Genomic DNA, 27,454 nt, shown 5'->3' with positions numbered 1-27,454 from the left:
CCGACAAAATGTTCCCTGCAGCTGAACGACGGCCCAACGATACAGCCACATCTCTTCCTGCCCATTCCCGGACGCTAATAGACGCCAACCATTTTGGCTCAAAGTGTCGTTAATTTGCACTTTCATCTGCGAAGCATAAAATTCCTTTAACGGGCACGACAACACGCAGCAGCAGCAGCATCGGAATGTGCAATCTGGCCAGCCAGATAGCGTCCGGATAGCTTTATCTTTATGGTTTCACCGGGGCAAACGTTGTACGCTGCTGGCGCAGCAGCTCGCATTAACGGGCGCTCGCTGGCAATGGATTTGCCGACGCAGACAAAAGAAGAGCGAACTGGGCCGAGCCGTTCTTGGGTGAACAGTTTGTTTCAGCAGCGCATAGCACAGGCAAAAAAGAGAGTGGGGGGAAAAAAGGAGCAAATCATTAAACGGCAAACTCGAACTCGTTTGATGGTGCAAACCTTTAACGCTACACTATAAACACACCGCTCTCGGACGCGGTTCGGTGGGAAGGGAAAGTTCCTTTTTTTTCTCCTCTGGTTATTGCTTCGAACGAACCGAACGAAGTTCAACCTGTGCCACCATTAGCTGTAAATTTGAGGACATCATTTAGCAGTCGCTTCCATATCACTTCATACCGATGGGCGAGCGAAAAATGGCGATGGCGGTCATCCAGCGTTAGTGTCCACAATGGACCCGGACCGACTTATATCTCACATTGTCGTTGCGTTTTATCTTTTGCTTCGCTGAAGACATATTTTAGCAGGATGGAGCAATGGACAAGTTTTGGTCGGGTTTTCTGTGTTTTTTCTCGTGTCCTCCAGTTTTTTGGTTTAGTTTTGCTACTTTGCTGCTGTTCTTATTGCCTGTATTGTATTATCGTTACACAAACGGAAGGGTACGGAGTTGTGAAATGATGCTCGTTAAAAGATAGGTATTATATGTGTCCTGCTAACGTTTAATGCTGGTGGAAAACTTTTAGCTAAATTTGGAATCAATTTAGGGGTAATGCTGATACAACGCAATTTAAAGCAGGGCTTAACCATGAAAGGTTACTTCTGTTCATTCGGCTACGTTATGGCACATTCTTTTATACATTACTTGGAAAGATGATTGGAACGTTCCCAAAAAAAATTATTCCAAGAGTAGGTGTGATAAATTCTCATCTCCATTATTCTGGAGTTGGTAATTGACATTCCCACACGGTGCCACAAGTGGTCAGAAGTCTGCTTCAGATTTCCTAGAAGTATTCATAAAAGCAGCAGAGATTAATATTTTTCCAGTCCCTTTTTAGTGCCCATCTACAGCGAAGCATAGCCCACTGAATTGGACTGAATGGCCCATAAATGAATTTTGTTTTATTCATTTAACCTGTAAATATTAAAAAAATATAAATGCGAATAAAAAATTCAAATCAAGTAGTAGAATAAATAAAAAAAGAATTCAAATACAAAAAAACCAACACAAAATTTTCAAAAACCAACTGCAGCAGCCGATACGATTCAAATGCGCCTAAAGTTATGCAAAACGCGTTACATCAGTGTTGGCAAACACCACGGTTTAAGCGTTTTTGAACATTTTTCTCGTTCGATTTAAAGAACATTTATTGAACAAGCAGAAACAATTAAAAGTAGCATAAAAAACATGATTTAAAGATGAAGAATGATGCCCTAACTTCTTACTGGAGTACAAGCAAGATCACATTTCAATCCAATGCCCACAAATCCGTCCGTTCGTAGACTCGCCCGAACAACGCCCGTCCTCACGCTGCCATAGTGCCTATAATGATGCATTTACGCTTCCGGCTGACAGGCACCGGTCCGTGTGTGATGCATGTTACGCTAGTGCAACCAGCGAGCCTGTGTCCGTCCCTTGAGTCCGAAATGTCACCCCTTTTGGCGAGCGAACGGGGAACGAACACGAACATCATCAACCTGTCGAGAGCCATCGATAGTGTGAAGTGTCACAATTTGCATCCCACCGATGGAGGAAGAAACAAGCGACCTACAGACACGCACCCGCCCTTCTGATGAGATCCGAAGGCTCCGAGCAGGGCGTCGAATGGCTGGGGGGGAAAACCCAGGCCGGAACGAGACCTCAATGCAATTACCAATTCAATTTAAAATCTAAATCAGAATCAGAAACTCAACATGTGCAGCGAAATGCAATTATTATGATGATAGTATTTCAGTGATTTCACAAATTGAATTATCAACCGAATCGAGTTTCCTGTGTCGTGCCGGTGAACGGCCGCGCTGAGGAAGGGGATTGGCCGGACGGAAGGGATTCTGGCCAATGTCTGGCGTCTGGCGTCCGTCTGACTGGGGGATTGGGAGGAGAAGACGAGGAGAGACAGGTTGGGGAGGGCAGATGATGGCGAAGGGAAAGTGTGAAATTCGACTTTCATCTGTCAATACGAAATTAATGGTACGTTCCTTCGGTGCTGGTCAATGACTTGGGAGCTGTTTCTCAGTACGAAATGGAATTGAGTTTGTTTCTTGAGCGTTTCGAACATCCGAGGATCGAATGCAATCGGAAAGTAACTACAACGTTTTAGTTTATAATCGGTTGGGTAAGTGCATTACAGCTAGCAGCAACACTACGATGAACGCCTGAATGTATGCAAAAAAGTGTTTCAGGACAACGAACGATACATATCGTCCGAGATATTTGGATAAAGAGTTGTGATGGCTTTATCGATCAAAAATGATCTCTTGTCTCCAGAATAAGTATGAAAAATTCTATTTTTTATCAAAAAGATTCTAAATTAAAATTATTTAAAATGATTTAAAAATGATAATTGTACTGCAGCCTTACTTGGCCTGAATATTCTCTGGATGCAGAATACACTAATGAAATGGAAAGAATTTTAAATAAGATCGATTTTAAAGAGACGATTTTTTGTTATAGAAAATATTCCCTTTACAATGTTGTACTAAAATCTACTAGGAAAATCCTTCCTGAGCCGTTTTTTTGCCAACAATAAATGCTGGCAGCATGGTTTGTGTAATTAAACAATTTTCCTCGAGCAACCAAACAGGACTGTGAAAAGGCTGAAAATATGATTGAAAAGTAATCCTCCCGAACAACGCGTTGAGCGAAAACTCATAATGAAAAGCAGCAGTACAAGAGCAAAAAAAAAAAATTGTTCAAACAAACACCAGTACATAATGTGTAAATTTTATGCAAATTAAATATTAATAAGCCAGCCACCCTTTTGGTTGGGTTTTCAGAATCCGCCGACTGGTAATCGCTGTAATTATAAATCAGGAAAAAGGAAAGCTGCTGTTCGATCAGTGCCCGTTGTTGATTGCCACTGAACATTGCTGCAAACAATGTTGTGTGGAGCAGGTTTTAATATCCCCCCCCTTGTTAAGCTTTTATAAAAATTAAAATAAAGCGAAAAAATAGATACCACATTTCCACACCGACTTTAAGCTCAAACCCGAGTTTGAAGCAAACGCTCACCATCACTTGCCGGCATCCGGTTGGCGCGTGCGGTTGGCATCATAAAGTTAAAAGTTTTAAATGAAAAAGTTGTTCGTTTAATTAAGATTTCTACCCCCGAACGGTTGACTGCGCCCTCTCTCCTAACGGTTCCAAGCTAAGGAAAGTTCGTGAGCTAAATCACAAGTCACTAGTGATAAAAGGATGGTTTCGTGCCGCCCGGTGACGACTCCCGCAGGGCGATTCTCATCTTGGCGATGAGCTCATAAACATTGAGATTGGTAGGACAGTTTTTAGGATTAGCTAAGAAAGAGTTGAGCTGCTGGCGGTACTGCCCGGTCTCCGGTAGATAATTACCGGTCAAATGATCTGGAAAGGCCAAGGGCCGAATTGAACCTGTTCGCAAGACGATTTCACACCGCTATGAAAGGCTCCGTAGACAACCGTACCGACAACGTAGGGTAGTTAAAACCTCGTCCATCGAAGTACCCGTAAGACGATTGTGTTTTTGGGTTTTATGGAGTTGATGCTTGAGTAAGAAAATAATGTCAGGCAGAAATAATGTAATGGCAGAGCTTCAGAAGCTTTATACTAAGCTAGTGCTTTCAGACGACGAGTGTAAGGTTGACATAGGAAATACACCACTATATACCGTGACGGACAATAGACCATGACCACTTTTATATCTGATTTTCGATTTTTTCGACCGTTTTTTCTGATATAATCAAGCTAAAATTTTGCAAAATAATCCTCATTATCACAACTTTCTATTGCGATTTGGTTTTGTTAAAAAACTCTCAAATAATTGAGTAAAAATGAATATACGTAAATAAGGACGTGAGGAAGTCTGGATGGGATTTGAGTCCCGGGCCTGCCCCATGTGAAGACCAGCGCCGTTATCGCCTCGGCCACCGGACCGGCCTGGAATCCAATAACTCTGCTAAGGGACAAAGAGCAGGAAATTGCTTAACACACTTTCAGCCATGTAAATTTGTAATGCTTGAACTGGAAGAATATCAAACTCCTTAACGCCAATAGTTAGCTCCAAGAAAACGGATACCTTAACAGTTCAGAGAGAGAAGTAGAGTAGAGGATCGGTCCCAGCTGTAGATGGGCGACTGCTCTAAAGCCTTGAAGAGCTATCCGAGTCCTGTTCAACGCTCAATAGTTTTCTTGGTTTTCCCGACTTAACCTGTTAAGTACATCGAGAGGTCAATCAATTATACCTGAGAAAATCCCAGCCTGTTTGAGCTTCCTGCGGGCGCTAGAGAGGTGGATTCTAGTACCTCGAAGGGATTGGTATGTAATTTATGACTTCCTTGACCGGAATGCTCCATAGCTGGATAGTCAATCCTCTAGATGAGTGTGTTGTTTTTGACACAGAGATGTCTTGATGCTGCTGAAGAGCGGACTCTAACACCCCACCACGACCGGACTGTCCAACTATGTTTGTCCAAATTTATCAGGACTGACTGCCAAACTTCGTGGTATCAAACAGTCCAGAAAGCCATAAATGACAGTCAAGTCATTTAAACAACACAAAAAAAGAAAATCATAGATGCATAGCCGTCCATAAACAACTTAAGTCTAATGTATTTACTGCTGTATCAGACATAGAAGAAGTCAAAATTGTAAGTTATTTGCAAGAATATTTTGGATGTTGAAAGCACATACTCTCTTAGTCGCGTTCGAGGGAAAGATGCTCGAAAGGATTTTTGGCCCCGCCTGTGTGGAAGGACATTGGAGGAGCCGCTACAATGCCGAGCTCTACGAGCTATACGATGATCGCACCATCGTGCAGCGAATTAGACTCACCAGGCTCCGGAGGGCTCCCATGACACCGGGCGACGACCCAGCCCGTAAAGTGCTTTTAGGCCGTCCACACGGACAGAGGAGGCGTGGTAGGCCCAAAGCTGAGATCCACAAGACCGGCCGGGATAACGGATTGGCAGACGACGGCGCTAAACCGTGAGCGGTATCGAGGATTGTTGCAGCAGGCCAAGACCACGGAGCGTTGACGCGCCTGATTAGTAAGTAAGTAAGCACGATACCTACCACCGAGAAAATGCTGGTTCACAACTGTGTCATCACAACTGTTGTGATATGCTTGGAAGCGCGTACTCTTCATCATTTATCTACACCCTTCGACTAAATTCGATTAAAATCACAAAAAAGAAAGGCAAGCAAAAGACAACATTGGGGAATGTTAATTTCATTATTTATTTGTTTTTTTCTCTTTAAATTATTTAGTTACTTCTTTTTTCCATTATTATCATTACCATTATCAGTATTATGTTATTTGTTATAATTATTATTAATATTACCACTTGTTTTTATTCATTATTATCAATAGTACTATTATTATTATTATTATTATTATTATTTTACTCATTATCATTACTATTATTACTCCGTCGAATAATAGTAATATGCTCAATATATAGATATAGATATATTTTCCATCCGTTTTTTTGCACAAGTGCGGCTAACGCTAGTGCTCTCACAGGCCCTTTGCTGGCACTTGCTGTACGATACACCGACCTTTTTCGTTCCGTTGCATTGTGTGTGTCCTTCTATTCTCGACCGTAATAAATATGATTTGTTTGATTTTTTGCGCGCTTCCATGGAGGACATCATCCTCTGTCCTGTCGGAAGTGTCGGTTGTAGCTTTGCTCAGTCCTCATTCCTATCAAGGGCTTCTCGCACATAGTTTCCCTAACTATATATATGTATATTTGCAAGTTTTCCGCAGCATTTCGGGGGGCGGCGTGTCCTTGGGCAGTAGGTGCGTGTGGTGCAAGTACAGCAGATAAGGGGAGGGGGGGAAACCGATCGCAAAGAGGTTGTGGTTTTTGGTTTTAAAGGAAAATCCACACACACACACAACAGAGTAAAATTGAGAGTTTCAAAGAAAACCTGCCCATTGCTCTCTAATACATCACGTTGCCTTGCTTGCTTACATTACAGTTGGTTGTTACAGTTGCTGTTTTGCGTTACTTTTTACACTATTTACAAGGGACAGTTGTTTGAAGGATTGGCCGGCAGAATTCTAGCAGTGGAAGAGCGCTTTCGTCATGGTTTTTTTTTCATGCTGCATGGAACCACTGCACTGATATATGTATAGATGCATCCGTCGTTCGAAGCAAGGACATTCGATTCAGGTTTCTATTGATTTTGTTTGCTAGACAGAGAAGCAGAAGTTTGTTTGGGGAGACGATTTAACTGTGTACCGTAGATATGATTTTCTGATCGAATTTTTAACTCTGTTTGGTTTGATTTGATTTCACTGTTTGAACTAATTTTTATGCATTTTTGCTTGTACAATTTTGTAATTGTTTTGCTTTCTTTTGCATTTTCCTGGGTTTTTTTTCCATGTGTTCTGTTTTTGTTCTTCATGTTTATTTTCCAGTTTTGTGTTTCCGTTTGTTTGCTAGTTATAATTTGCTTCCTCTTACGCTTTATGTTACCACTACATAATTGTGCTATAACTGTGGTTCTGAGTTCTGTTTGCTATTTTTTGTTTTGTTTCTTGTTATTGTTTCCGCTGATTTAGTACACACATAGACATAGTTTTCGCCACTTTCGCGTTTTTTTTTCTTCAATTCCCCACGAGTTTTTCCCCTTTTCTATTTTTGCGTTACATTGTGGATAAAGCTATTGGACACTTATTGCGATTGTGACTGGGTCCTAGGGTCGATGGTTTTACGCAGAAAGGAGAAACAAGAAGACAAGAACGAAAACCTATTCATCCACACCACAAGAGTTAAAGAGAGGGGTGTGCGCTGTTGCCTCTGCTGCTGCTGCTGCTGCTTTTTTTGCGTAACGTTAGGTGCGTTACATGCGTTACGCAGTTTGCTGTCTATTTTCTCTCCTTTAGTTAATGTTCGATCTTAATATGTATGGTTTTGTTTTGTTTTGTTTTGTTTTTTCAATTTCAATATTTTAATAGCTTAAGAACTTACATCCGCAATCCGTTAACCGTAACTACCAGGGTTTTGTTTTTTCCACCTTCGTTTAATTAGTTTCAAATTTTTGGTTCATCGTTTATCCCTTTCTTCTTTCACATCACCTTTTTTCCGTTTCAATTACTTACTTCACTCAGTGTGCCAATCGTTTCGTTCGCCGGTGCTGCTTAACTTGGAGTTAGCGCTCGCATCCGGCCAACCATCACTAACACTCATTTAATTCATTATTTAGACTACTCTATCAAAAAAGGTAAAAAAGAAAACAACGATTCGATTAGGAATAAATTTAAACTTCTCCCTTGCTTTTCCCTGCGCGCGCGCTCGCTCATACAGACAGACGTAAAGTTGCATCCTTTTTCCTCTGGATTGCTTCATTTTTTTTAAGGATATCCTTTCGATCGTTTACACTGCACTTTCGATGGACACCGATCATCACACCTATCGCTTAATAAATTAATGAACACCAGCTTTCCATTGGTCCGGCTCCAAAGTGTGCTTGGGGCCATCCCGATTTGTTTAGAGCACACTGTGAGCAAACGCACGTACACACGGTCACACAGTCACACACGGTCACGCTTTTCCATTCCTTTCCATTATCACATTTCGATTTCATGTTTCTGTTTCATGTTGCCTTCCTTTTCTTGCCACAATTAAATATGTTGATGCATACGCTCTTAGCATGTGCAAATGTTGGGGAACGAAAGACAACAAATGTTGAAAAAAAATCTAATTTTGAACCTATTGCAGTTGCAAGGGTATGTGTGTGTGTTTGCGGTTTTATTATTTTATCAAATGCGTTACGGGGACTTCTTCCCTCTTCAAATGGGGATTGAACTAAGAAAAAAAACCCATAAATAATCCTTCTATTTGTTCTGCGCTTCTGTCTATGTTTATTTGCCATGCTGCGGGTGGTGGTGGTGGTGCTAGGCAAATGTTTCAAAAGCTGGCCTTTATCTAACTTTTAATCCTGTTTGCTTTCGCTGCTTAGTACGTGTGTGTTGCGGTTTGACGAATGTATGTATAACCTGCTGCTGCTGCTGACTTCTACAACCTGGCACAATTATGATGCTGCTGGCCACCATCGAATCATCAAATGTCGATACTATAGCCATTCGCTTTTAAATAAATATTTATCACAAATTTGTCATACATTTTGTCTGCCCCTTTCCTTTTACTAAACATTCCCCCCTTCCTGCCTTCCACCCTTTCCATCCCACCCTTCTGCTCTCTTTGCTAGCGGGAATCCATTTTACCCTGGCTCCCAATTTGCAACCAGGCTGAGTTCGGCCCGGTTCGGCACGCTAACCAAATGCCTTGTTTTCCCTCCCCCACCCCGAAATTCACTACTTATCGAACACAGCTCACACATCCGTACACACAGATTGTAAATCTTGCTAGCGTTACGAACCAGGGCTCACTCGGCCTCGGTATGCAAGGGCTTTCTTCGATCCCTCTCTCTCTCTCACTCGATTCCGGGTCGCTTCTACCACCTTTTGTCTACAAATAAAAACATTTCCATTAGTATCGTTAAAATTATCCGGGGGAGCAGCAAAGGAAAAATAATAAAAGAGACGAACTAGAAATAAATATATTTTTCCTGCCCAACATTCCACTGTGTGGCTTTCGCGGCCAGTTTCAGCTCCTTTCCGCTATATTTATGTAATAATGGGAGAAATGGAACAACTGAAGAATTTACGGAGCAGCAACTTTATTTCATGACCTTATCGCTCTGCTGACGTTTCGCTACTCCTCTACTTTTCATCCTCTGCCCAAGGTGATCCTTCTCATTTTACTCGGTACAGGGTGATCCTGCCTGCTACCCAACTAACGTTTTGATTTTACATCCGGTCGTCCTGATTGAAGTCAGACCCTTGATCTTCATCATCTCCCTCTTCTGCTGTTAACGCATAAGCCCATAGCCTCATATTATCTTCACTTGTACTCGTCTCTAGCGGTCCTTCGCCAAGTCCTACTTTCCTAACGCGATACCGCCCGTTGCGGTTTACATGCATAATTTCGTAGGGACCCAAGTATTCGCTAGCAAGTTTCTTACCAGCAACGAATTGCGTTCGTTTGATAGCTACCAACTCTCCTAGCTTATACCCTGACGCAGGTTTTCGTTTCTTATCGAATTGATCCTTGTAGCGCCGCTGCGCTTGTTCTATAGCAATACGAGCGTCTTTTCGCAATTCCTGCCTTACGTTATCATGATATTCATACCATTCTTTATTTATAATTTCCCTCAGCTGATCATCTCTGCTATTTTTCATCTTCACGCCAAACATCAGCTCAAACGGTGTTTTGCCCGTTGTTGAATGATAATACGCATTTATCGCACGTTGCACTCGGTTCACCCACTTAAACCATTTTGACGGATCTTCTGTCGATAGTTTCGCCAGCATTTCTATAGCCGTCCGGTTAACTCGCTCCGCTTGTCCATTTCCCCGTGGCACTTCGGTAGTAGAAACGATGTGCTCGATACTCTGGTTCTGAACGTGCGCAGCAAATGTATTGGACGTGAACGCTGATCCTCTATCGGTGATAATCCATGTCGGATTTCCAAACACGGCTGACCAACACTCCAGTTTCCGTAGTACTTCCTCAGCAGTTGTAGTACGTGTGGGGTATAACCAAACAAATTTAGAAAAACTATCAACTATTGTTAAAATATACCTGTATTGTTTCGCTGTGGTATCCATGGGGCCTACGTGGTCCATATGAAGTGTGTGCAAAGGCACGTCCCCTTTCGGAATAGGACTCAGGTAACCCTCCTTATCTTTGAAATCCTCGATCATTTGCCCTATCTCATTCCGATACTGATGATGTATTGATACTTCATTTGCGCCGTTTATCGTCAAGGCATTCGCACACAACACATCGCATTGTTCCTGATTCTCGCTCACTCTTGGTTTTAGTTTAACGCCCTCCGCAGTTACCAAGGCGTCCATCGCACACAACGCATCCTTTCCCAAAATCACTTCGTAAACACTGCTATTGTCTGGGACCACATAAAAAGACATTACCGGATAATTTTGCCCGTCGATACACACTTCGGTTTCTACCCGACCCAATGCCTTCGTTTTTTTTCCACCAAAACCGTTGAATACCATGTCGGTCTTTGCCAACAATAGGCTACCGATTTTGTTCATAACACTGTATTGTAACAAACTGTATTCGCTGCCGGTGTCAAAAAGCGTTTTGAAATAGTATTGCCCGATGCGCATATCAACAGTTCCACTATTTTCACTCGAAACGAGGTTCGTATTCCCAGGATTGTGCCTGTTTCGATTTCTTGGACAACTGTTCGACACGTGGCCGCGCTCACCGCACGAATAACATTTCGGTCCTTTTGTTCGAGAATCACATTCCCTTGCTCGATGACCAACACCACCACACTCGAAGCATTTTTTCGGGTTTTCTTCTTTAACACACTTCTTAGCTTCATGTCCGACATCGCCACAATTGTAACACTTTCGTTGATTTCTTGGCTCAACTCGCGTAACACTCTTTTCCGATGTTCTTTTGGCTTCTGCTCTTTCAAGGAATAACAATTCCTGCTTTAGCTCGGTCATGTTGCTCGTTCGATACAGTGACGCACGCATTCTTGTTTCATGGGTCACGCCGTCCACGATGTATTCGATTAGGCTGCATTCGTCAATATCGGCGTCACGAGCTATGCGTTGCATTTCATATACGTACTCAAGCATAGTTTCCTTATGCGTTTTCCGTCGAGCCATAAGCCTTCTATGAACATCACCCGAGCGCACTATCTTTTCGAATTCCTTTATCAGTTTAGATCGTAACACCGGGTAGGATGATAAAGTTTTTTCCGTCGCCAGGAAACTTCTCGCAATGCCCACCATCTTACGTCGACACATGATGAACATTTGGTCTTCGGACCACAGTGCCATTTTTGCGACACCCTCAAAATCGTCGAACCACGCTCTAATATCCTTTGTCAAATCCGCTCCATAGGGCTCAATTCCGTCCTCCACATCTCGGAATGAGTATGGCTGCACTGGTGTATGGATTATGGCCGTTTTTGTCGCGTCTACTAGCGATCCGCTTTCCGCATCCATATAGCCCGTTGTGTTCGTGGCATCTTCGATGTGATTTTGTTCGGGAACGGCTTCTAACGTTATTCCGGAATCCATGATCCGTTTCGCCAGGTCCTCTTTACTGCCGGACGTAGCCAAGCCAGCCATTTCACACTTCCGCACTAGGCCAACACGCGTAAATTCTTCCACCAATCGTTCCATAGTTTATTCTCACCTCACGACCGGTAACACACAGCTCTCATACACGTCGATTGTTTCTTTTTAGTGCACACAGCACTCTCACATGAAAAACAGCACACAGCCGAAGCACCGAATACTTTCCAGGAAACGCCTACCACACACGCGCACGTCGATCCCTTGGCGCACACAGCAACCACTCACACGACCTGCCGCACACAGCTAGTAAAGCGAACCTTTTCCGCGTATCGATATATTCACACCCGTGCAGGTCTTTATTTTAGCGCACACAGCAACCACTAATACGACCAGCCGCACACAGCAAACGGGTTTTGGGAATAGGTATATCCCACTTCTGACACCAAATGTAATAATGGGAGAAATGGAACAACTGAAGAATTTACGGAGCAGCAACTTTATTTCATGACCTTATCGCTCTGCTGACGTTTCGCTACTCCTCTACTTTTCATCCTCTGCCCAAGGTGATCCTTCTCATTTTACTCGGTACAGGGTGATCCTGCCTGCTACCCAACTAACGTTTTGATTTTACATTTATACATCGTGCGACGGTACGGCGCGCGCGCGCCCGCGTTTCATCCGTTACACTGGGAAGGAAGTAATGCGGTGCGCCTACATTTAGGCGCACGCCATGGACGAGCGTACACGGTTTCGCTTTGCGCTTTACACATTTTCCTATCAATCCTCCATCCCCATTTTACATACACACGCACACAGTTTATGCCTGTGCGTTTTTTTTAAATACAAAATCATAATTATAATAATGCTACGACATAAACATAATAATAGCTTTAAAATCGGGCCATTCGTTTCTGCCGTTTTTTGTTTTGTTTTACTCGCGTCCCATTCGCACGCATTCATACTATTAGAAAGATTACACATTCCCAGCCAAGTAGTAGTAGTAGTAGTAGTAGTAGTATTTGTTTGTTGTGGTTGTCGTAGGTAGTAGATAGTGGATTCCTGGTGCACGGCTCGTTTAGTTTACTTGTTTGCGTTTGGTTTTTTTTTTTTCAATCATCCGTTAACACAACTAGTTGCGTCTCATTTATAGTACAAATTACACTTAGCTAGATCGTACTATTTTAGTAGTTGTTTTGTATGTAGTAGTAGCAGTAGTAGTAGTAGTAGTAGTAGTTATTCGGTGTAGTTGAGACAGTGAGCAAACTTATCCGTATCGGTTTTCTGTATGTAGCAGGCTGTGAGCGGTGTGGTGTTTTTATCCTATTTCTTCCCTTCCGGCTTTTATTGTTTTAACTTGAGGAAATTCGGTACGTGTTTTGTGGTGTACCCCCTGTTTTTCGGCGGGAGGCCACATTAGTTAGATTGCTGTGGTTTGTAGCTGCTGATTGGCGTGATTGTGTATAGTTGAAGCGGTAATAGTATTGTTAGCTGTGGTAATGTGGTAGCGGCCATTCTCTTGTTCACGAGCACACACACACGCACACAAACGTTTCCCGACTGCGGGTTTGGTAATATTTCGCAATACATTGATAGTAACAGTAATGAGGATAAGTAGTAGCAGTAGTATTAGTAGTAGTAGTAGTTGCAGAGCTTGCGGTATTTAGTATTCTGTTGCCTTTTGTTATTATCATCCTTTTTTCCTGTGTGTGTGTTTATTGCAGAAATGGTGGCTATTGTTGATTCTGGTCAGTGTGTGTTTGTTACTATTTTCTCTTCTTATTGTTTGCTGTCTTTAGGTTCTATTTTCTAGTCAGCCGTATTATTTCTTTAAGGATTTACAACTTTACATCTTTGATTGACTCACCATTCATTTAACTTAATCTGTTCACTACCTCACCATCTTCTCAAAATTCCTATACTTTGCCTTCTCCTCCACACACACACCAAACACACACACGCATGCACATCCTTTTCCCTCTCTCTTGCTCTAGCTAACCTAACCTGTCCACGACCCCCTTTTTTCAATCATTCGGGCCAGACTCGTCGACATACAGACAAAAATTTGATTTACTTAAATAATACAACTTATAACAGATAGAACATTTTTGCTAGCTCATTCGATTCTTCTTCTTCTTCCCACACACAAGAACACATACAAACACACACACACACGAACGAGCACACGTACACACCTGCCACTTGACGTATCCTTTCCCTCGATCCGATCCGCTCGGGACGCAGACAGAGAGCGAGAGGGAAACAGTGCGCTGGTTTCTTTCGAAGCCCAACACCACCAAAACGCGCGCGCGCCACATGTTTCATGTTTCGCCTTTACCGCCTTTCATTCATTTATTCATTGGTTTGTTGCACCTGGTAGTTGTGGATTTGCTTTCTTTTCTTCCTGTTTTTACTAGAGTGTGTATTTCCATCAGCTTCACACACTTACTCGATCGTCACTATCAACATAGGCTTTCTTGTTTTATTTGTTTTTCGCTTCTTCTCTTTATTCTTCCCTACTCCTTTCCCATGCACTTAACGCATCCTAAACGTATTAGTGTTGCACACCTTTGCTTTGCTTACTGTTATTATAATATAGTTTTGTTTTGCTTCCTTTTTTACAATATTATCCCCTTTCTGTTTTACCGCAACTTTCCCCAATCCATACCCCCCCACAAATATGTTCAATGTTTCCGCACACACACACATTCCTGTGATCCTTCCGCTTCGTGTCCATCCCCCCCTTTACCTATGGTGTTTGTGTGTGTTTTACTTTAAAAATCTAGTTATAGTTTAGTGTTTTGTTTTACTCAAGAAATCTTAAGAATACGCGCATAAAATGTACAGCTCGTTTTTCGTTTTTATTTTTTTCGGGTTTTCTTCGGTTTTTTTTCCTTTCCTTCTCTTTTCTATATGTGTGTAGTTACGCTTCTCTTTCTGCTTCTCTGCATTACGCTCTGCGTACTTATCCCACCCAATTGTGTGCTGTTTTGTTTTTGTTCCTCTTCGGTCGGTTTTCACTGGGCATTCCAGACGCTCCTGGTCATCAGCTGGGGAAGGGATGGGGCTACACAAAATCCCATTTGCGTGTTGGTTGTTTACTGTTAATCGTTGCTATTTCTTACTTAAGCATTTTGCAGTGACGTTCGACAGTATTTTGAGGCAACTGTGAAGTTCGCCTGGAAAGGAGCATCGTACAGTTTGGCGGGCAAAAATGGTCCCGCACACTTGCGAGAGGCGTTGTGGCTCTAGCAGCTGAAGAAACAGAGTGCTTTACATGGCCTTTCAGGGCAAAGTAGATCAAGTACTCTCAACAACTTGTCGGGAAAACGATTGCCACTATCGAATGATCGTTGCAGCATTGGCCGAAGACATAGACAAGGCTTCCTCGGGGAGAAAAAGACATCATACAATACGTAGTGAACGAGGCAGCAGTAACTCGTTACCGTCATTACTAGCAATTGCCAAATAAACCACCAGAGGGATTACCATAGGGCAGGTTACCCAGTTTGAAGTTAAAAATGACTAGTATCGGTCACAGTTTTTTAAATAAATAATCTTGATTGACGCACACGCACTCACTCGCTCACACACACACATACGGATATTTTCTACAATTTTTGGCCAAACCATCGGCGGCGAACAAGAACCTACCAAAGTTCGCGGAACTAACAGTTAAACGTGATAAGCTCCAGTTTAAAAAAAAAGACGCACACACCCGATCAACGATCCTATTAACAATCGGCACGGTAGAGCTAAGATTTGTACTTGGCCTTTTGATCGATGCGACTCGCCTGCTAGCTAATCTACCAACACTTTTTTTTCGCGCTCTTAAAAACGGTCTCCTTTCCGGTCCGGCTTTTACGACACTTCAAAATTTCCCCTCCCATTGGCCCAACCACAACACGACACCCGGCAATCATCTTACTGGTGGTCATCCCTGTCTACATTGCAACATAACCTCCGCCGCAGGACTCTAACCACTCTTCATCACAAATAGTATCACGACATCGATTAGCTAAATAATTGGTACGACTACTAAGCTGTGGACCGACGGCAGGAGCTGTGGCGGGTGGGAGACGATACGGAGGAAGGCGATGGCAGATCTGGTTCAAAGACTGCTGACCGCACTGCCACCGGTTCGTCGTACACCAGCTCCACCACCACCACCACCACTTACAGTCGGTCACATCGTGAAGGGTGCATGGCCCGGATCGGAACTCGATCCCGTAACACTCGGACCACCGGTCGAACCGGACCCGACCACATCGACACCGGATTGTCGTGCAACGGTCGACGCCAAAGGTGACGAACCGGAGGACGATGAGGAGGAGGAGGAGGAGGAGGAGGAAGTGGAGGACGTCGGTGATGAGAGGGTGGCTGCTGGCGGAGATCCTAAGGAGCTGACGGCCACCGGCGGAGATCGATAGTGTTGGTTGTGATTGTGGATACCGGCACCGGCCGTCGCTAAACTTAAGCCACCGCGACCATCCACGCGAATGTTGCTGCTGCCGCCAGCACCGCCACATCCGACCCGGTTGTTGTTGACGTGATTGCTACAACCGATGCTGCTACTAACACTATTAGGTCCATAGGATCCGCTTATGCTACTTAGTACGCTACCGCTGGCGATGCCTCCAACGCCACTGTTGTTGCTGCTGCTGCTGCTGATGCCGCTGTTGTTGTTGAGACTGCTGGTGCTGCTGCTGTGGCTGCCCGGCAGTACACCGGTCGGCGGCGGTTGCAAACCGAAGCTAGTGCTCGCCCCTTGATGATTATTGTTGATATTACTACTAGTGCTCTTAATACCACTGCTACTGGATGAGGAGACGGAGGAAGAAGAAGAGGAGGACGACGACGACGACGACGCCGAGGAGGACGAAGATGATGATGGAGTAGAAGATTTAGTGGCTTTACCTGGCAAAAACCGGAGAATCTTTTGCAGCTTGTCCACCGGTTTCGGCTGGCCGGTGCCGACGGTTCCGCCACCGCCTAAGCTGGGCCCGGGTGCGGTCGCCGCCAGTCGGCCACCGTCGGCTGGCCTACCGATTGTCTTTGGGCCCCCGTAGTAGCTGGCCAGATCGACCATCGAGTTGATCGAGTGGCTGGGACCGATGCCGGCCGTCATGGTGGTACCGTGCGCCGTGATCCCGCCCGTGGACTGATACTGTACGGGCACATCGCGCACGGTCTTATTCGGTGGGGCTTTTACGTACGTTCGAGGTATTTCCGATTGCTGGAATTAAAGAGAGAAAGAGGGAGAGAAGAGAGATGGTAATTGAAAGTGATTGTGTTACTAGCAATTAAGTCTAATAATAATATCTTAAAGTTCTTCATCAGTGAATACTGATGGAGTTCTTACGCTTTTTATGTCAGGTAACATCCTACTCAGAGCCTTGACTAACTCTGCTCTATTCAGAAGTTAACTAAATAATGTTTTGTACAATCGGCTGATCAAATATGTCTCATTTGATTCTAGACATACCACCATTACCAGGTCATTTACAGGCGCCTTAAAGTATGCAATAAACATAATTTCGTAATCGCTCTAACAAAATGGCACACTGACAACAATTGGCTCAAATGACCAATACAAGTTATAGTCCTTAGCTTTGATATTTACCCATATCGTTGTTACAATTCTGTGTGTTACTACTTGGCTATACAATCTACTTTCCTCTATGTCTGCATGTTACAACTTTCCAATAGTACCAGGATCGATAGAAGGCGAGCATTTTCCAGCCACATCCCCATATCGTCAGCAAGCAACTGCATCGCCCATGTGCATTCCGATCAAATCCAATAATGGTGATGAAAGTACGTACACATTCTTCTTGTCCTCGTCCGCTAGTGGGGAAAACGAACCCCGCTGCTGGGAAAAACGTCTAGTTTGGCCTAGTTTTAGCTTTCCCTTTGCCATCCCCCTCTCTTCAACCATCCAACCATCCTTATCCTTCCACCGGAGAAACAATAGTATCCCGCGGGTTACATAAACGAAAATCCTCGCCCTATACCCTGATCCGTCGGGTGATGTTACCGCATCTTCGCTAAGGGACGACCAACACCAACCCAGTGTGTGTGTGTGCTTGCTGCTCTCCCATGCGAACGTCCCCGCTTTGCTGTCGCCTTTGGCAGCAAATTTATGGTTCCCCCTGGTGCCTGAAGGAATGCACTTCAAGCTCGAAACAATCGCAAAACCAGGTCAAAAGCACACCAGAATATGCATGGCTTTCGCAGAGGAGCTGGCGCAAGAGCTTAAGAACCGACGACCCCGAACCACATTTACTGGGTCACATGCTTCCTATTGTGCTATTTTTTTCGTTTGCAGCGAAAACTGTAATAAGTTGCACCATGGCAGAATCGTGATGCACACAGCGCACTGGTACAGTTGTTCAGAATTTCTATAACTCGCTGCACCGTTTTTGAGTGGGAAAAGTTCGAGTTTCCCATCAGCACTTTCTATGCACGTCCCCGGTTCCGTCGATTGCAGTACACGGCACGGCGAGACACTTGTGCTCGGCGCTACACACAGTAAGCGTACTGTCACGGTCGTCGTCGTCGTCGCCGAGCACGTGCTCCAATGCTTTTCTAGACGCCTTAAAGGCGAACATGAAGGCATGGCACACTCATACCTTTGCCACGAGTAATGCATCTTCGCCCGACGTGATACGCGGTGGTTGTGGATGGTGTAGAACGCATAACACATCTTAGCAAATACACACACACGCACACACACACCGCGCACGAACCAAGGGAAGGATGATTAAATCGCAAAGTGGTTGAAGTGATCTGACTAATGGTTTACGATCACAAGTCTCTCAATAGTTTACTTAGTTACTAGCGTTCCCGGTCTGTTTGACGCTCCGATGATTGGATTGGCGTGTCATGCCGGATGTCGCCTAGTGGTTGTACTTATTGACAATCGATTTAGTCATCGCTGTCCACCGGAAGGGGGGTGTGATTATTATAACGAATCTTGTGCAGCCATTAACACCAATATTGCATCGTAATGGTTTGTTACTGCCCTATTCTTGCGCCTGAAGTTATGCTATATTTTGATTATTCCTTTAAAGTTGTTTGCGGATTGCATACTTTTAGGAGCTGATAAGAAAAATCTTGCGCACGGATGTATGACGAACGGAGGTTTACGCATTACGCTCGATTTGACAATCCTTACCTGGCACGGTGTCCGTATCTGCAGGTCCCGATCCGGCCCATATTCCCCGTCCGGCAGTGGCACATGGTAGGTGCAGTGCGGGAAGTTGGTGGTGATGGGATTGGTGGAGCTGCCGGTGCTACTACCGATGCTGCTACCGCCGTACGAACTATTGCTGTAGTGAGTTTTGTAGTTAATGCTATTACTGCCACTGCTACCACCACCGCCACCACCACCAACGCCACCAGCTAGTGCGCTCGTTTGATTCGGAATGAACAGATAGGATTGATTGTGGTTGCTCCGAAAGTTGCTACTGGTGCTGCTGCTCAGTATCAGATCGCTGCCGAACCTTAGGTGCTGACCGGTCGTCGGTGACGTTTGCTGATGATACTGTTGATGGTGGTGATGATGGTGATGATGATGGTGATGATGGCGGTGGAGGTTTTGCTGGGTTGCTGCTTGCTGGTGCTGCGGATGCTGCTGTTGCTGCTGGTGTTGCTGCTGCTGCTGCTGCTGCTGTTGTGGTTGTTGCTGCTGTGACTGCTGTTGGTGATGGAAGCCCGCCCGTTCATTCCTTAATGGTGGTGATCCGATGGAACCGCGGGCAGGAACGCCGAGCCGCTCCATCCCCGCGCAGCCCGGTGACTGTACCGATAGCATCTGTGCAGAAGAGAGAGAGAGAGAGATAGAGAGAGAAAATATCGCCATTAGACAAGATCTGACTAAGCGAGGTGTCACGATCGGTGCCAAAAACAGGAACCAAAGTCTTGCGACAGACAGACAGACACCGATGGATAGCCAGCCAGCCAGACGGACAGCCAGACAGCCCAAACAGGATTGTTCGGTTGCATGTTGCACGCGTTGCAATACGCGCTGTTGAGCCGCTAGTGCACAGTCCACCCGGGCGCTCGATTCCGTCACGATCGTCTACGGAATGTTGGCGTTGCATTGCTGCAGAGTTGCAAAATGCAAATGCCCACTGCCAGACACACCACACGCCCCTTCGCAAAAGGTAACGTAAATCGATCGAACGGTGGTGGCGAGAAGGTTTTGGTTTGCAGTTTTTCATTCTTTCTTCACAAGCCCCCACCCTCCACCCTCATCCACCCGGACCCTCAGGTGGAAGCAAATGTGTATCGCGGTAATAAACAAATTAATTAATTAATTGCCCAAGCTAATGGAATGCTAATTGATGGCATGAGAGGGGTTCGCGGCCGTCAGCGGCTTTGCAACTCAGTTTGCTTGCCGATGGCCAAAATTTTAAATTCCATCCACCTTGTTTGGATTGCTCGGAGCGTACAGGCGTGTGTTGTTTTGGGGTTGTGACCGGGTGTGTGAACAATCGGACAGTCGCAAGTGATAAAGTACGGTGACGATTTATGCCACCCGATTTGTGGTGACATTTTGTTTTATGCATCCGCTAGAATTGATAACCAATTTGAATGTATTTAATTTTGTCCACAATGAAGCTTCATTTACTTAAAACGTAGCGCGGAATGAAAACCACGGCAAACAACTCGAGTGTAACGCTTTGTAACGCTGCATAACGCTGGTATGGGCGTTCAGGCTATGAGCGCGTTGAGAATAGAGCAAAATTGGTTATTTCAAGAAGGGGAAAATGACGAGGAATATTATAAAAAGAAAAGGAGAAAATAAATCAATAAAATACGCAATACATAAAAAATTATAAATTCGGTTGACTGTCTACAACAGAAAAGAGCTAGTTTTAGTCTTCAGTTTTATTCTATTCCGTGTATTTCTCGTAACGAAAAGTTGCTAGCCGTGTTGCTATCTGCTTTCACTGATAATATTTAAAAAAAAAGCAAAAGTATACTATCACATCAGCACAACAATGCGCTTAAAACGAATGCCCGGCAGCATTATACGGCCCACCATAACTCATTGCAAAAATGTTGCCTTTGTAGATTTGGCGTCATTTAAATCATGTGGTGGAATGCAAAACAACGAACGCGTTACAGCGAGTAAAATAGCTCCGCGAGACAATAAAGAGGAAAAGCAAAACAAGGCCGAGAGAAAGAGAACGTAGAGGGACAAAACGAAACTGTCGTTATTGTACGAAAGCATTTAATCCTTTGAAAAATGTGCTACACGCGGAGGCACACTTCGAAGCGTGAATCTAATTGAGCACACGGTGTCACACGTCTGGGCGAAATAATCTCATTAATTTTCCTGTCGATTGAGCAAATGATTTTTTTAAACAAAATAGAAATACCAAGAATCTATAGTACAAGCTTAAATAAATTAAAGGTGAACGCTAACGACTCGCACACCACTAGACGGAGTAATTATTTGTGCCTTTAAAGTACAATTCAAACAACCTGTTATTAATAACCGGTATGCATGTAAAACAATGCACCCATGCTCGTACAATCGAACATCTCTAATTGATCTAATACATCGATGCGCCTACCAAATTGCAACGCGCAACGGCAGCCATTGGCAAAATTGGAAAGGCGACGCAAACAATTAAAACTGACTACCGACCGAGAGCTTTCATCACATGCGGCACAGTACGCGGCTGGGCCGAAGGAAAATTCGAGCTCCAAACCGTGGTGCTACCCCTGAAACACACATCACTTGTTGAACGTTTTGTTGAACATTGACGGGTAACAGCAGTAGCGGTAGCACCAGTCACAACTCATCGACGCTGATAATGATGATGATGGGCTAAACCTTGACGATCGCATTTTTCCCGCACATGCGTTGTTGCAGCTCTGTTTGGTGCGTGTAATGATGAGCCGTACGGGGAAATGCATCCGATTACGGGCATCGTGCATACGAATGACGTGCACTGGTCGGTTGCATTTCGTAGAAACACTAATTACATCTTACAGATTAGGATGCAGCGGCAAAACGAAGAGAGAGAGCGGGAGAGGAGAAAGACATTCAAAACTGGAACTGCGTCTATGAACGCATTGCTGGAGCTGCAGCAAAGGGAAATTGTCCGTGAAGGCGTACTTCTCGGTTTCATTTTGGATTCATCTGAACGCGAACAAAAAAAGCCGCACTTTGGACAATTCAAGGCGAAACACACCATTAGAGCCTACACAGTTGTGCGCCATAAACGTCTCACTACCTCGCGTAACGCTCTCTCACACATATGCAAAAAACCTCTCTCACACACACACACACAGTGCTGTCCTTCATCATACGCTGATTATGTTGATTACTCTCAATTGGGTTTGATAGTGGAATTGGTTCAATGTTGCCATTTCTCAGGAAGAAGCCACATATTCGCACAGATAAAAAGCGAATTTCATGGCAGCATGGCATCAGTAGCATCAGCGGCAGAAACGCATAACCCTCTACAACACGGCACGGAACGCGATCCCAGTGGGGAAAGAAGATCACCGGGAAAGGGAGAGTGAAGCTTCTCGCACTACGAATAGGATCGTATTGCATTGAGCTTGAGGACCCACCACCGTACCAACGGTACATTCGCAAGGTCCGTGGAACTTGATAAGCGGAAAGGCAGTAGTAGAAGGCGATCTATGAAATTCGATGCTACGTCGGTGTGGTGTGTGCAACTGCAACTGCAAGTGCGTCTTATTGTGCGTCGACAGCTCGGATGACTGCGGTAACGGTGATTTGCCAAGGTTCACTGGAGCGGAAAATATTGCCTAGACTTTCAGGTGCAGGCAACCCAGCAAGATGGAACTTGGGCAAGAGCACGACAAAAACATTCCACGGTGCTTGGTGGTACACGGTGTGTGAGTATGGGACATAACTTATAGGAATTCTATCGAATTTTAAGCTCTCAATTCTAGTGTCTAAAACATATTTCTTATAGTTACTGACATAGTTGCTTATTTTGAAAATATGAGGATGTACAGTAAGAACAAGGAATTCGAGGATTTTTATTGCCGTGTATTTATCCTACTCATACAGTCTTCTACCCGGCTTTGGCTCTACAATCTCAAGAGTCAGTTATTTCTGGCTACCTTCACTTGATTTACGCGTAACTACCTCTGCGTGCGGGATGATTCAGTAGCCGAGGCCATAGCAGCACCGGTTTTCCCACGGAAGGATCGAGGTTCAAACGCCATCCAGACCGTCTCTCCGTACACAGGAAAGAATATTTAGCTTGAAGTAAGCTCAAGTTACAGAAAACCAGAAAAGCCATAAGCGCATAATAAGAAGAAAATCCCTGTGTTAAGAGGACGGTCGAGATAAAATTATTCAAGGATTCTTTCTCATTAACAACCTACGCCGCAACGAAGTATGTCAACAAGCTACTAAAAACTAAAATATTGTAGCTATTGACTTTTAAATAGAGCCATAAAATAAAGTTCAATAGATGAACCTTCCATTTTTTTCCCCTGTCAATATACTCCATTTCGATGGAGCATCCAAAAAAGTATCCTCAAAAAAGCAAAACGAAAATAAAACCAATTTTTTGCTGCCATTGTGCCATGATTTGCGTTGCGTCGTCTATTAGTATGCACAGTTCATAGGTGACCTTCAGTGCTTTTGTACAAATTTTTGGGGGGACCTGGGCCGTCCCACGGATGACAACAGCAGCAATGATGCATTTTCAGTCACATGCATCGGACGGCTGGACACTATCGGGTTCTGATGTGCCCAACTTTAACTGTCAGTTTATCTTTCAGACAAATCAGTCACCCCCGAAACCGGACAGACAGCAGAGGAGCTTGTCCGAGAAAAAAAAAAACCGCCCAACCAGTTCACCCAGAAGATGCAATCGTTATTTGCAATGATTTTTCTTCTTCGTCGTTTCGGAAGGAAGCAGTCCGAATCTTGCTAACCAGCCAACCGGTCGGACAAACGATCGTCACAATACGGACGCAAAGGGAAAACAACAAAAATAAATAAAAGGAGACACGAAAGGCAAACATACAATTCGCCGGACGAAAACACAGACGAAATGTTCAACGAGCGTGCCCGTCTACAAGCAGCGTCGTCGTCGTCGTTGTCGTCATCGTCTGGACAGCCACTTGATGGAAGTGTTGCAGGCCCAATACACCATGGTGCAACGAGCTTGAACCACATGACCGAAGCCGGGAGGGTTGGGGAGGAGGAGAAGCAGCAGCAGCAGCAGCCCCATGGCGGTCATGTCTGCAAACGGAACGTGCTAAAATGACCGAATCGTGCTGAATTGCACATGCAGATGGCCAACAACGGCAGCGTGCGTCGCAGCACGAGGTGTCTGTACATCCGAATCCGACCCGCTCGTCCCTCCTCACCAACCTCGCCCTCTGGACGCAGTGACTTTTGCGGTGGTTCTCCGAAGAAGAGGTCCCGGTCGCCGACACCGCCCGGTGTGTATTGGTTTTGGAGCACATATTTCGGGGTGAGAGAGGGAGAGACGATTGCTTTTCGACTGACAAAGCGCAAATTCAAAACCCAGACACTACGCTTCCCTGCCAAATACTGTTCCATTCAAAACGGTTTGCCTCCTGCCATGTGCCAGACAGAGTTTGAGTCAATAAACATGCAACTTTTATTGTTGCTCTTCACCCGATATACAGTTTTTCTTGTTCGTTGTTCGCCGTTTGCCTGGGCGCACAGTTCCTGCACCCTGCTTATGCAAACTGTTGGGACCAGAACTTTTGGCCACCTTCGAAAAGCCGAGACGAACGAACCCACAAAACATGACATTTGCGTTGTTTGTGGAGATGATCAGCATACGAAGGCGCGTGAGGCTGAGGTTCGCCAATGATGCGCTGCAGCAATATTTCATACCGTTTTGTTAACCCACAACAATAATCTTGCATATCGTTCAGGGTAATGATTAATTAAGTGCAGGAATAAATTCTTCCAGAAGTAACCCTCCTTCAAACTGGCATGATTAGATAGTGGAGTGGGGCCCCACTTTAAAGAAGATCACCACAAAGATCACCATACGCAACGCGAACCTTCACGGCTGGAAGATTTATCGACGACCACACACTATTGGCAGTGGAACAGCGCAACGGGCCAACCGCAAGCGGCGAACGCATCAAAACGAACTTGATAAAAATAAATGGCAAATCATAGCAGTTTAACAAGCCGATCTTAACGAGACTTGGCGAGCTCTGGAGTGGAAGAGATCGCCGAAGCAAAGCATCGTTCGGAGGATCGAGAAGTGTGATGTATCGTGTTCCGACCGGGACCTGTCGGGATTGTTGGCGCACTGATCGTGTGCGATGGTGGTGATCGATGATCGTCTCCCGGGCTAACGCGCCTTAGAGGTTAGAGAGGTGAGGCTCGGGCGGAAGATGCGACATGCACAAATAAACATGTACCGGAAAGTGGATCCGGGGCTGGGTATCGGAAAACGATACCTCGAACATCGCCCACCTGCCGGCCAGACGACACAATCTCGTCTCGAACGGCTGTGGTGGGTGTTGCAACAGTTGTAGCGCGGTCTCGTCGATCAGACAATAACGTCTCTATTTCGCGGGCGATATTTTTTTTTGCTGTCTTTACTTTGGTTTCAGATGAGGTTTTTGAGCAGAACCGGTCAGGTGGTGGATGTCGTACCTGTAGCAGTCTGGTAGGTGTGTGATTTGTTGTTTTTTTATTCATGAACTGAGGGGGATCGAAAACGATCGGTACAGCGAATACGAATAAACGCGTACGGTGATCGGACGTTCACAATAAATTCCTCACAGTTATATCACAGAAGAATGCATCAGACGTTCAGACGTCAGAGGATTGTTGGTGGAACATTTAGACTGGAAGAAGACTACCAGTTGGTTGGAAGAAGACTACCAAGCGTCCTCCGTCCAGTGTGTTCTTCGGGTCGTTGGGTTGTTCAGTGTCATTCTCATTACATGCTCACCAGCCTCTCAAAGCCTGGGGAGTCTTATTCAGTGAGCGATGGTGAGATCGTTGTACAGCCTATAGATCTTGTCATTTTCCTTCTTAACAGATGGAGCCAAAGAGTTCTCAGAATATCCTCCTATCGAAAGTGACTAAGATTAACTCGTTCGTTTTGGACCCACGTCCACGACTCTAGAACTTGCTTAACTACTGGAACTATAAATGTTCTATGCAGTGACAGTTCCTTGCGCACCATTATGGTTAAAAGCATGCCTTCATCATCAGAGACTTTTGTGAGGTAATTAAGATTCAAACTAACGAATGAAGCTACTATTGAATAAGTACAATTTGTTGGGACATTGATTCTCACTATCCATCAAGAACTGTTTCCTTAACATCGCAATCAAATAAAGTACCTCCACGCGTTTTAATCCGTCCAGCAACGAAAACCGCCACCGCATCATATTTATCCCCTTATCCTTGACCTAGTAACGTCTATCACACAACTCGACCGACAACTTGTTCATCCCTTTTTTTGACCCTCTTTTTCTCATCCATCCATTCCGCCCGTGGAGACGCCTGGTTGTGGGAAATCGCCTCCAACACATTCTCCCACATTATCTGTCATTCAGTTGTGTCCCATTCGCCCACCGCTCGTTGCCGTTCGACCATTTAGCCCCAGCAAGAATCTACGCAGAGAAATGGGGAAAAAAGAAAATAAACCCACAAACGCTACCCATTTGATATGGTGAAAAGAGGCAAACTTTGCTTACACGTCCTCTCCTCTACCACGGTTCCAATGACTTGGAGAGTGTACCCAACACTTGCGCTAGGATAAAAAAGGGGAGCAAAAACACTCTCACCCCAACCCCCCCGGGGTTCGGTTGCATGCACGTAAAGCGATTTATTTATTATTCAACCACCCATCAAAATACTGCCATCGTTTTTAATGCGAGCAATTAAAATTAGCCGTTTTGCCTTCGCGGCGACCACGACACACACACACACTGCTGTGGCCCGGGTGGTTTGTCACTCGATTATTGCATCCACCACGCCATTTGGCGGTGGCAGAACGAATGGTATGGCGTGCTGGGAATGCAGTTTTTTTGTTGTTGTTGTTGTTTGTGTTCTGTGCTTAAGACTTTCGCTTTCGGTTGACATATACGCCAGCGAGAGTGACCTGCTTTAATATGTTTATTTATTTATGTGTTTTTTTTTTCATTTGTGCTGTCACATCCCCCATCGAGAAGGAACGCGATAAAGAGAACACATCGTGACGGTGAGAAAACTGACCATCGTCGTATGTTTGTGTTGTGTCTTCTTCTTCGTTTGGGTTATTCTGTACCACGTTCGACTATCAACGGACAACAACAATTCCTAGAAAAAATCGTTCTTCAGTCTGTCAACAGCGAGCCATACCCTCCGTACACGTGTCTAGTACACCGGGTGGGTCTTACGCTTGTACGGGGTACCGGTTTGTTTTGGGTGAAATTGTTGACTATGATATTTGCTGGAGAAACAACACGGACACACACACAAAATGTTTCTCTCACTACCTTCTGTGGAAAGCAGTTGGAGGGAAATCGGACGCCAACTAGGTCGTTTGGTGTCCCGTTTATGCTGTGCTTCGGAGGGTGCTTTACAAATGAAGCGTAATAACTTTCCCAGAAAGTTACTCAGAATGCAAAAAACGGACACCAAAGCTGCATTCTGATGCATTTCTACAGTGGTTTGATGGGGTGGATTGCATACGCTTCTGATTAATGAACAGTGTCACGTTTGGTAACGCAACTAACGTCGTAGAACTTAAGAACTCGTCCAAGAAGCCCGCCCTACGTCCTGTCTGTCCGGATGTCATTAAAGCATCGGACTTTCTGCTCTTATTTATCCATTACGGCCATTTGGCAATCGATTTAAAATCAGTATTTAACCAGTCGAGTATGAGAAAG

General features: G+C 44.7%; 1 protein-coding gene across 1 annotated transcript in view; it reads right to left on the bottom strand.

Moving 5' to 3' along the window:
* Positions 1-12,483: 12,483 nt before the first annotated feature.
* The window catches only part of LOC118510150 (serine-rich adhesin for platelets-like), a 137,343-nt gene continuing 122,372 nt past the window's right edge, over positions 12,484-27,454 (bottom strand). Inside the window, exons 4-5 of the mRNA XM_036051654.1 lie at positions 18,741-19,379; positions 12,484-16,799 (exon numbers count right to left, since the gene is read on the bottom strand). Of these exons, the coding sequence (XP_035907547.1) occupies positions 15,750-16,799; positions 18,741-19,379 (1,689 nt within the window). The 3' untranslated portion in view covers positions 12,484-15,749. The remainder of the gene's footprint in view (positions 16,800-18,740; positions 19,380-27,454) is intronic.

This window comes from Anopheles stephensi, chromosome 3 (genome assembly GCF_013141755.1).
Source record: "Anopheles stephensi strain Indian chromosome 3, UCI_ANSTEP_V1.0, whole genome shotgun sequence".
NCBI lineage: Eukaryota > Metazoa > Arthropoda > Insecta > Diptera > Culicidae > Anopheles > Anopheles stephensi.
The sequence above is the reverse complement of the archived record's forward strand: the minus strand, read 5'-3'. Positions and strand labels throughout refer to the sequence as shown.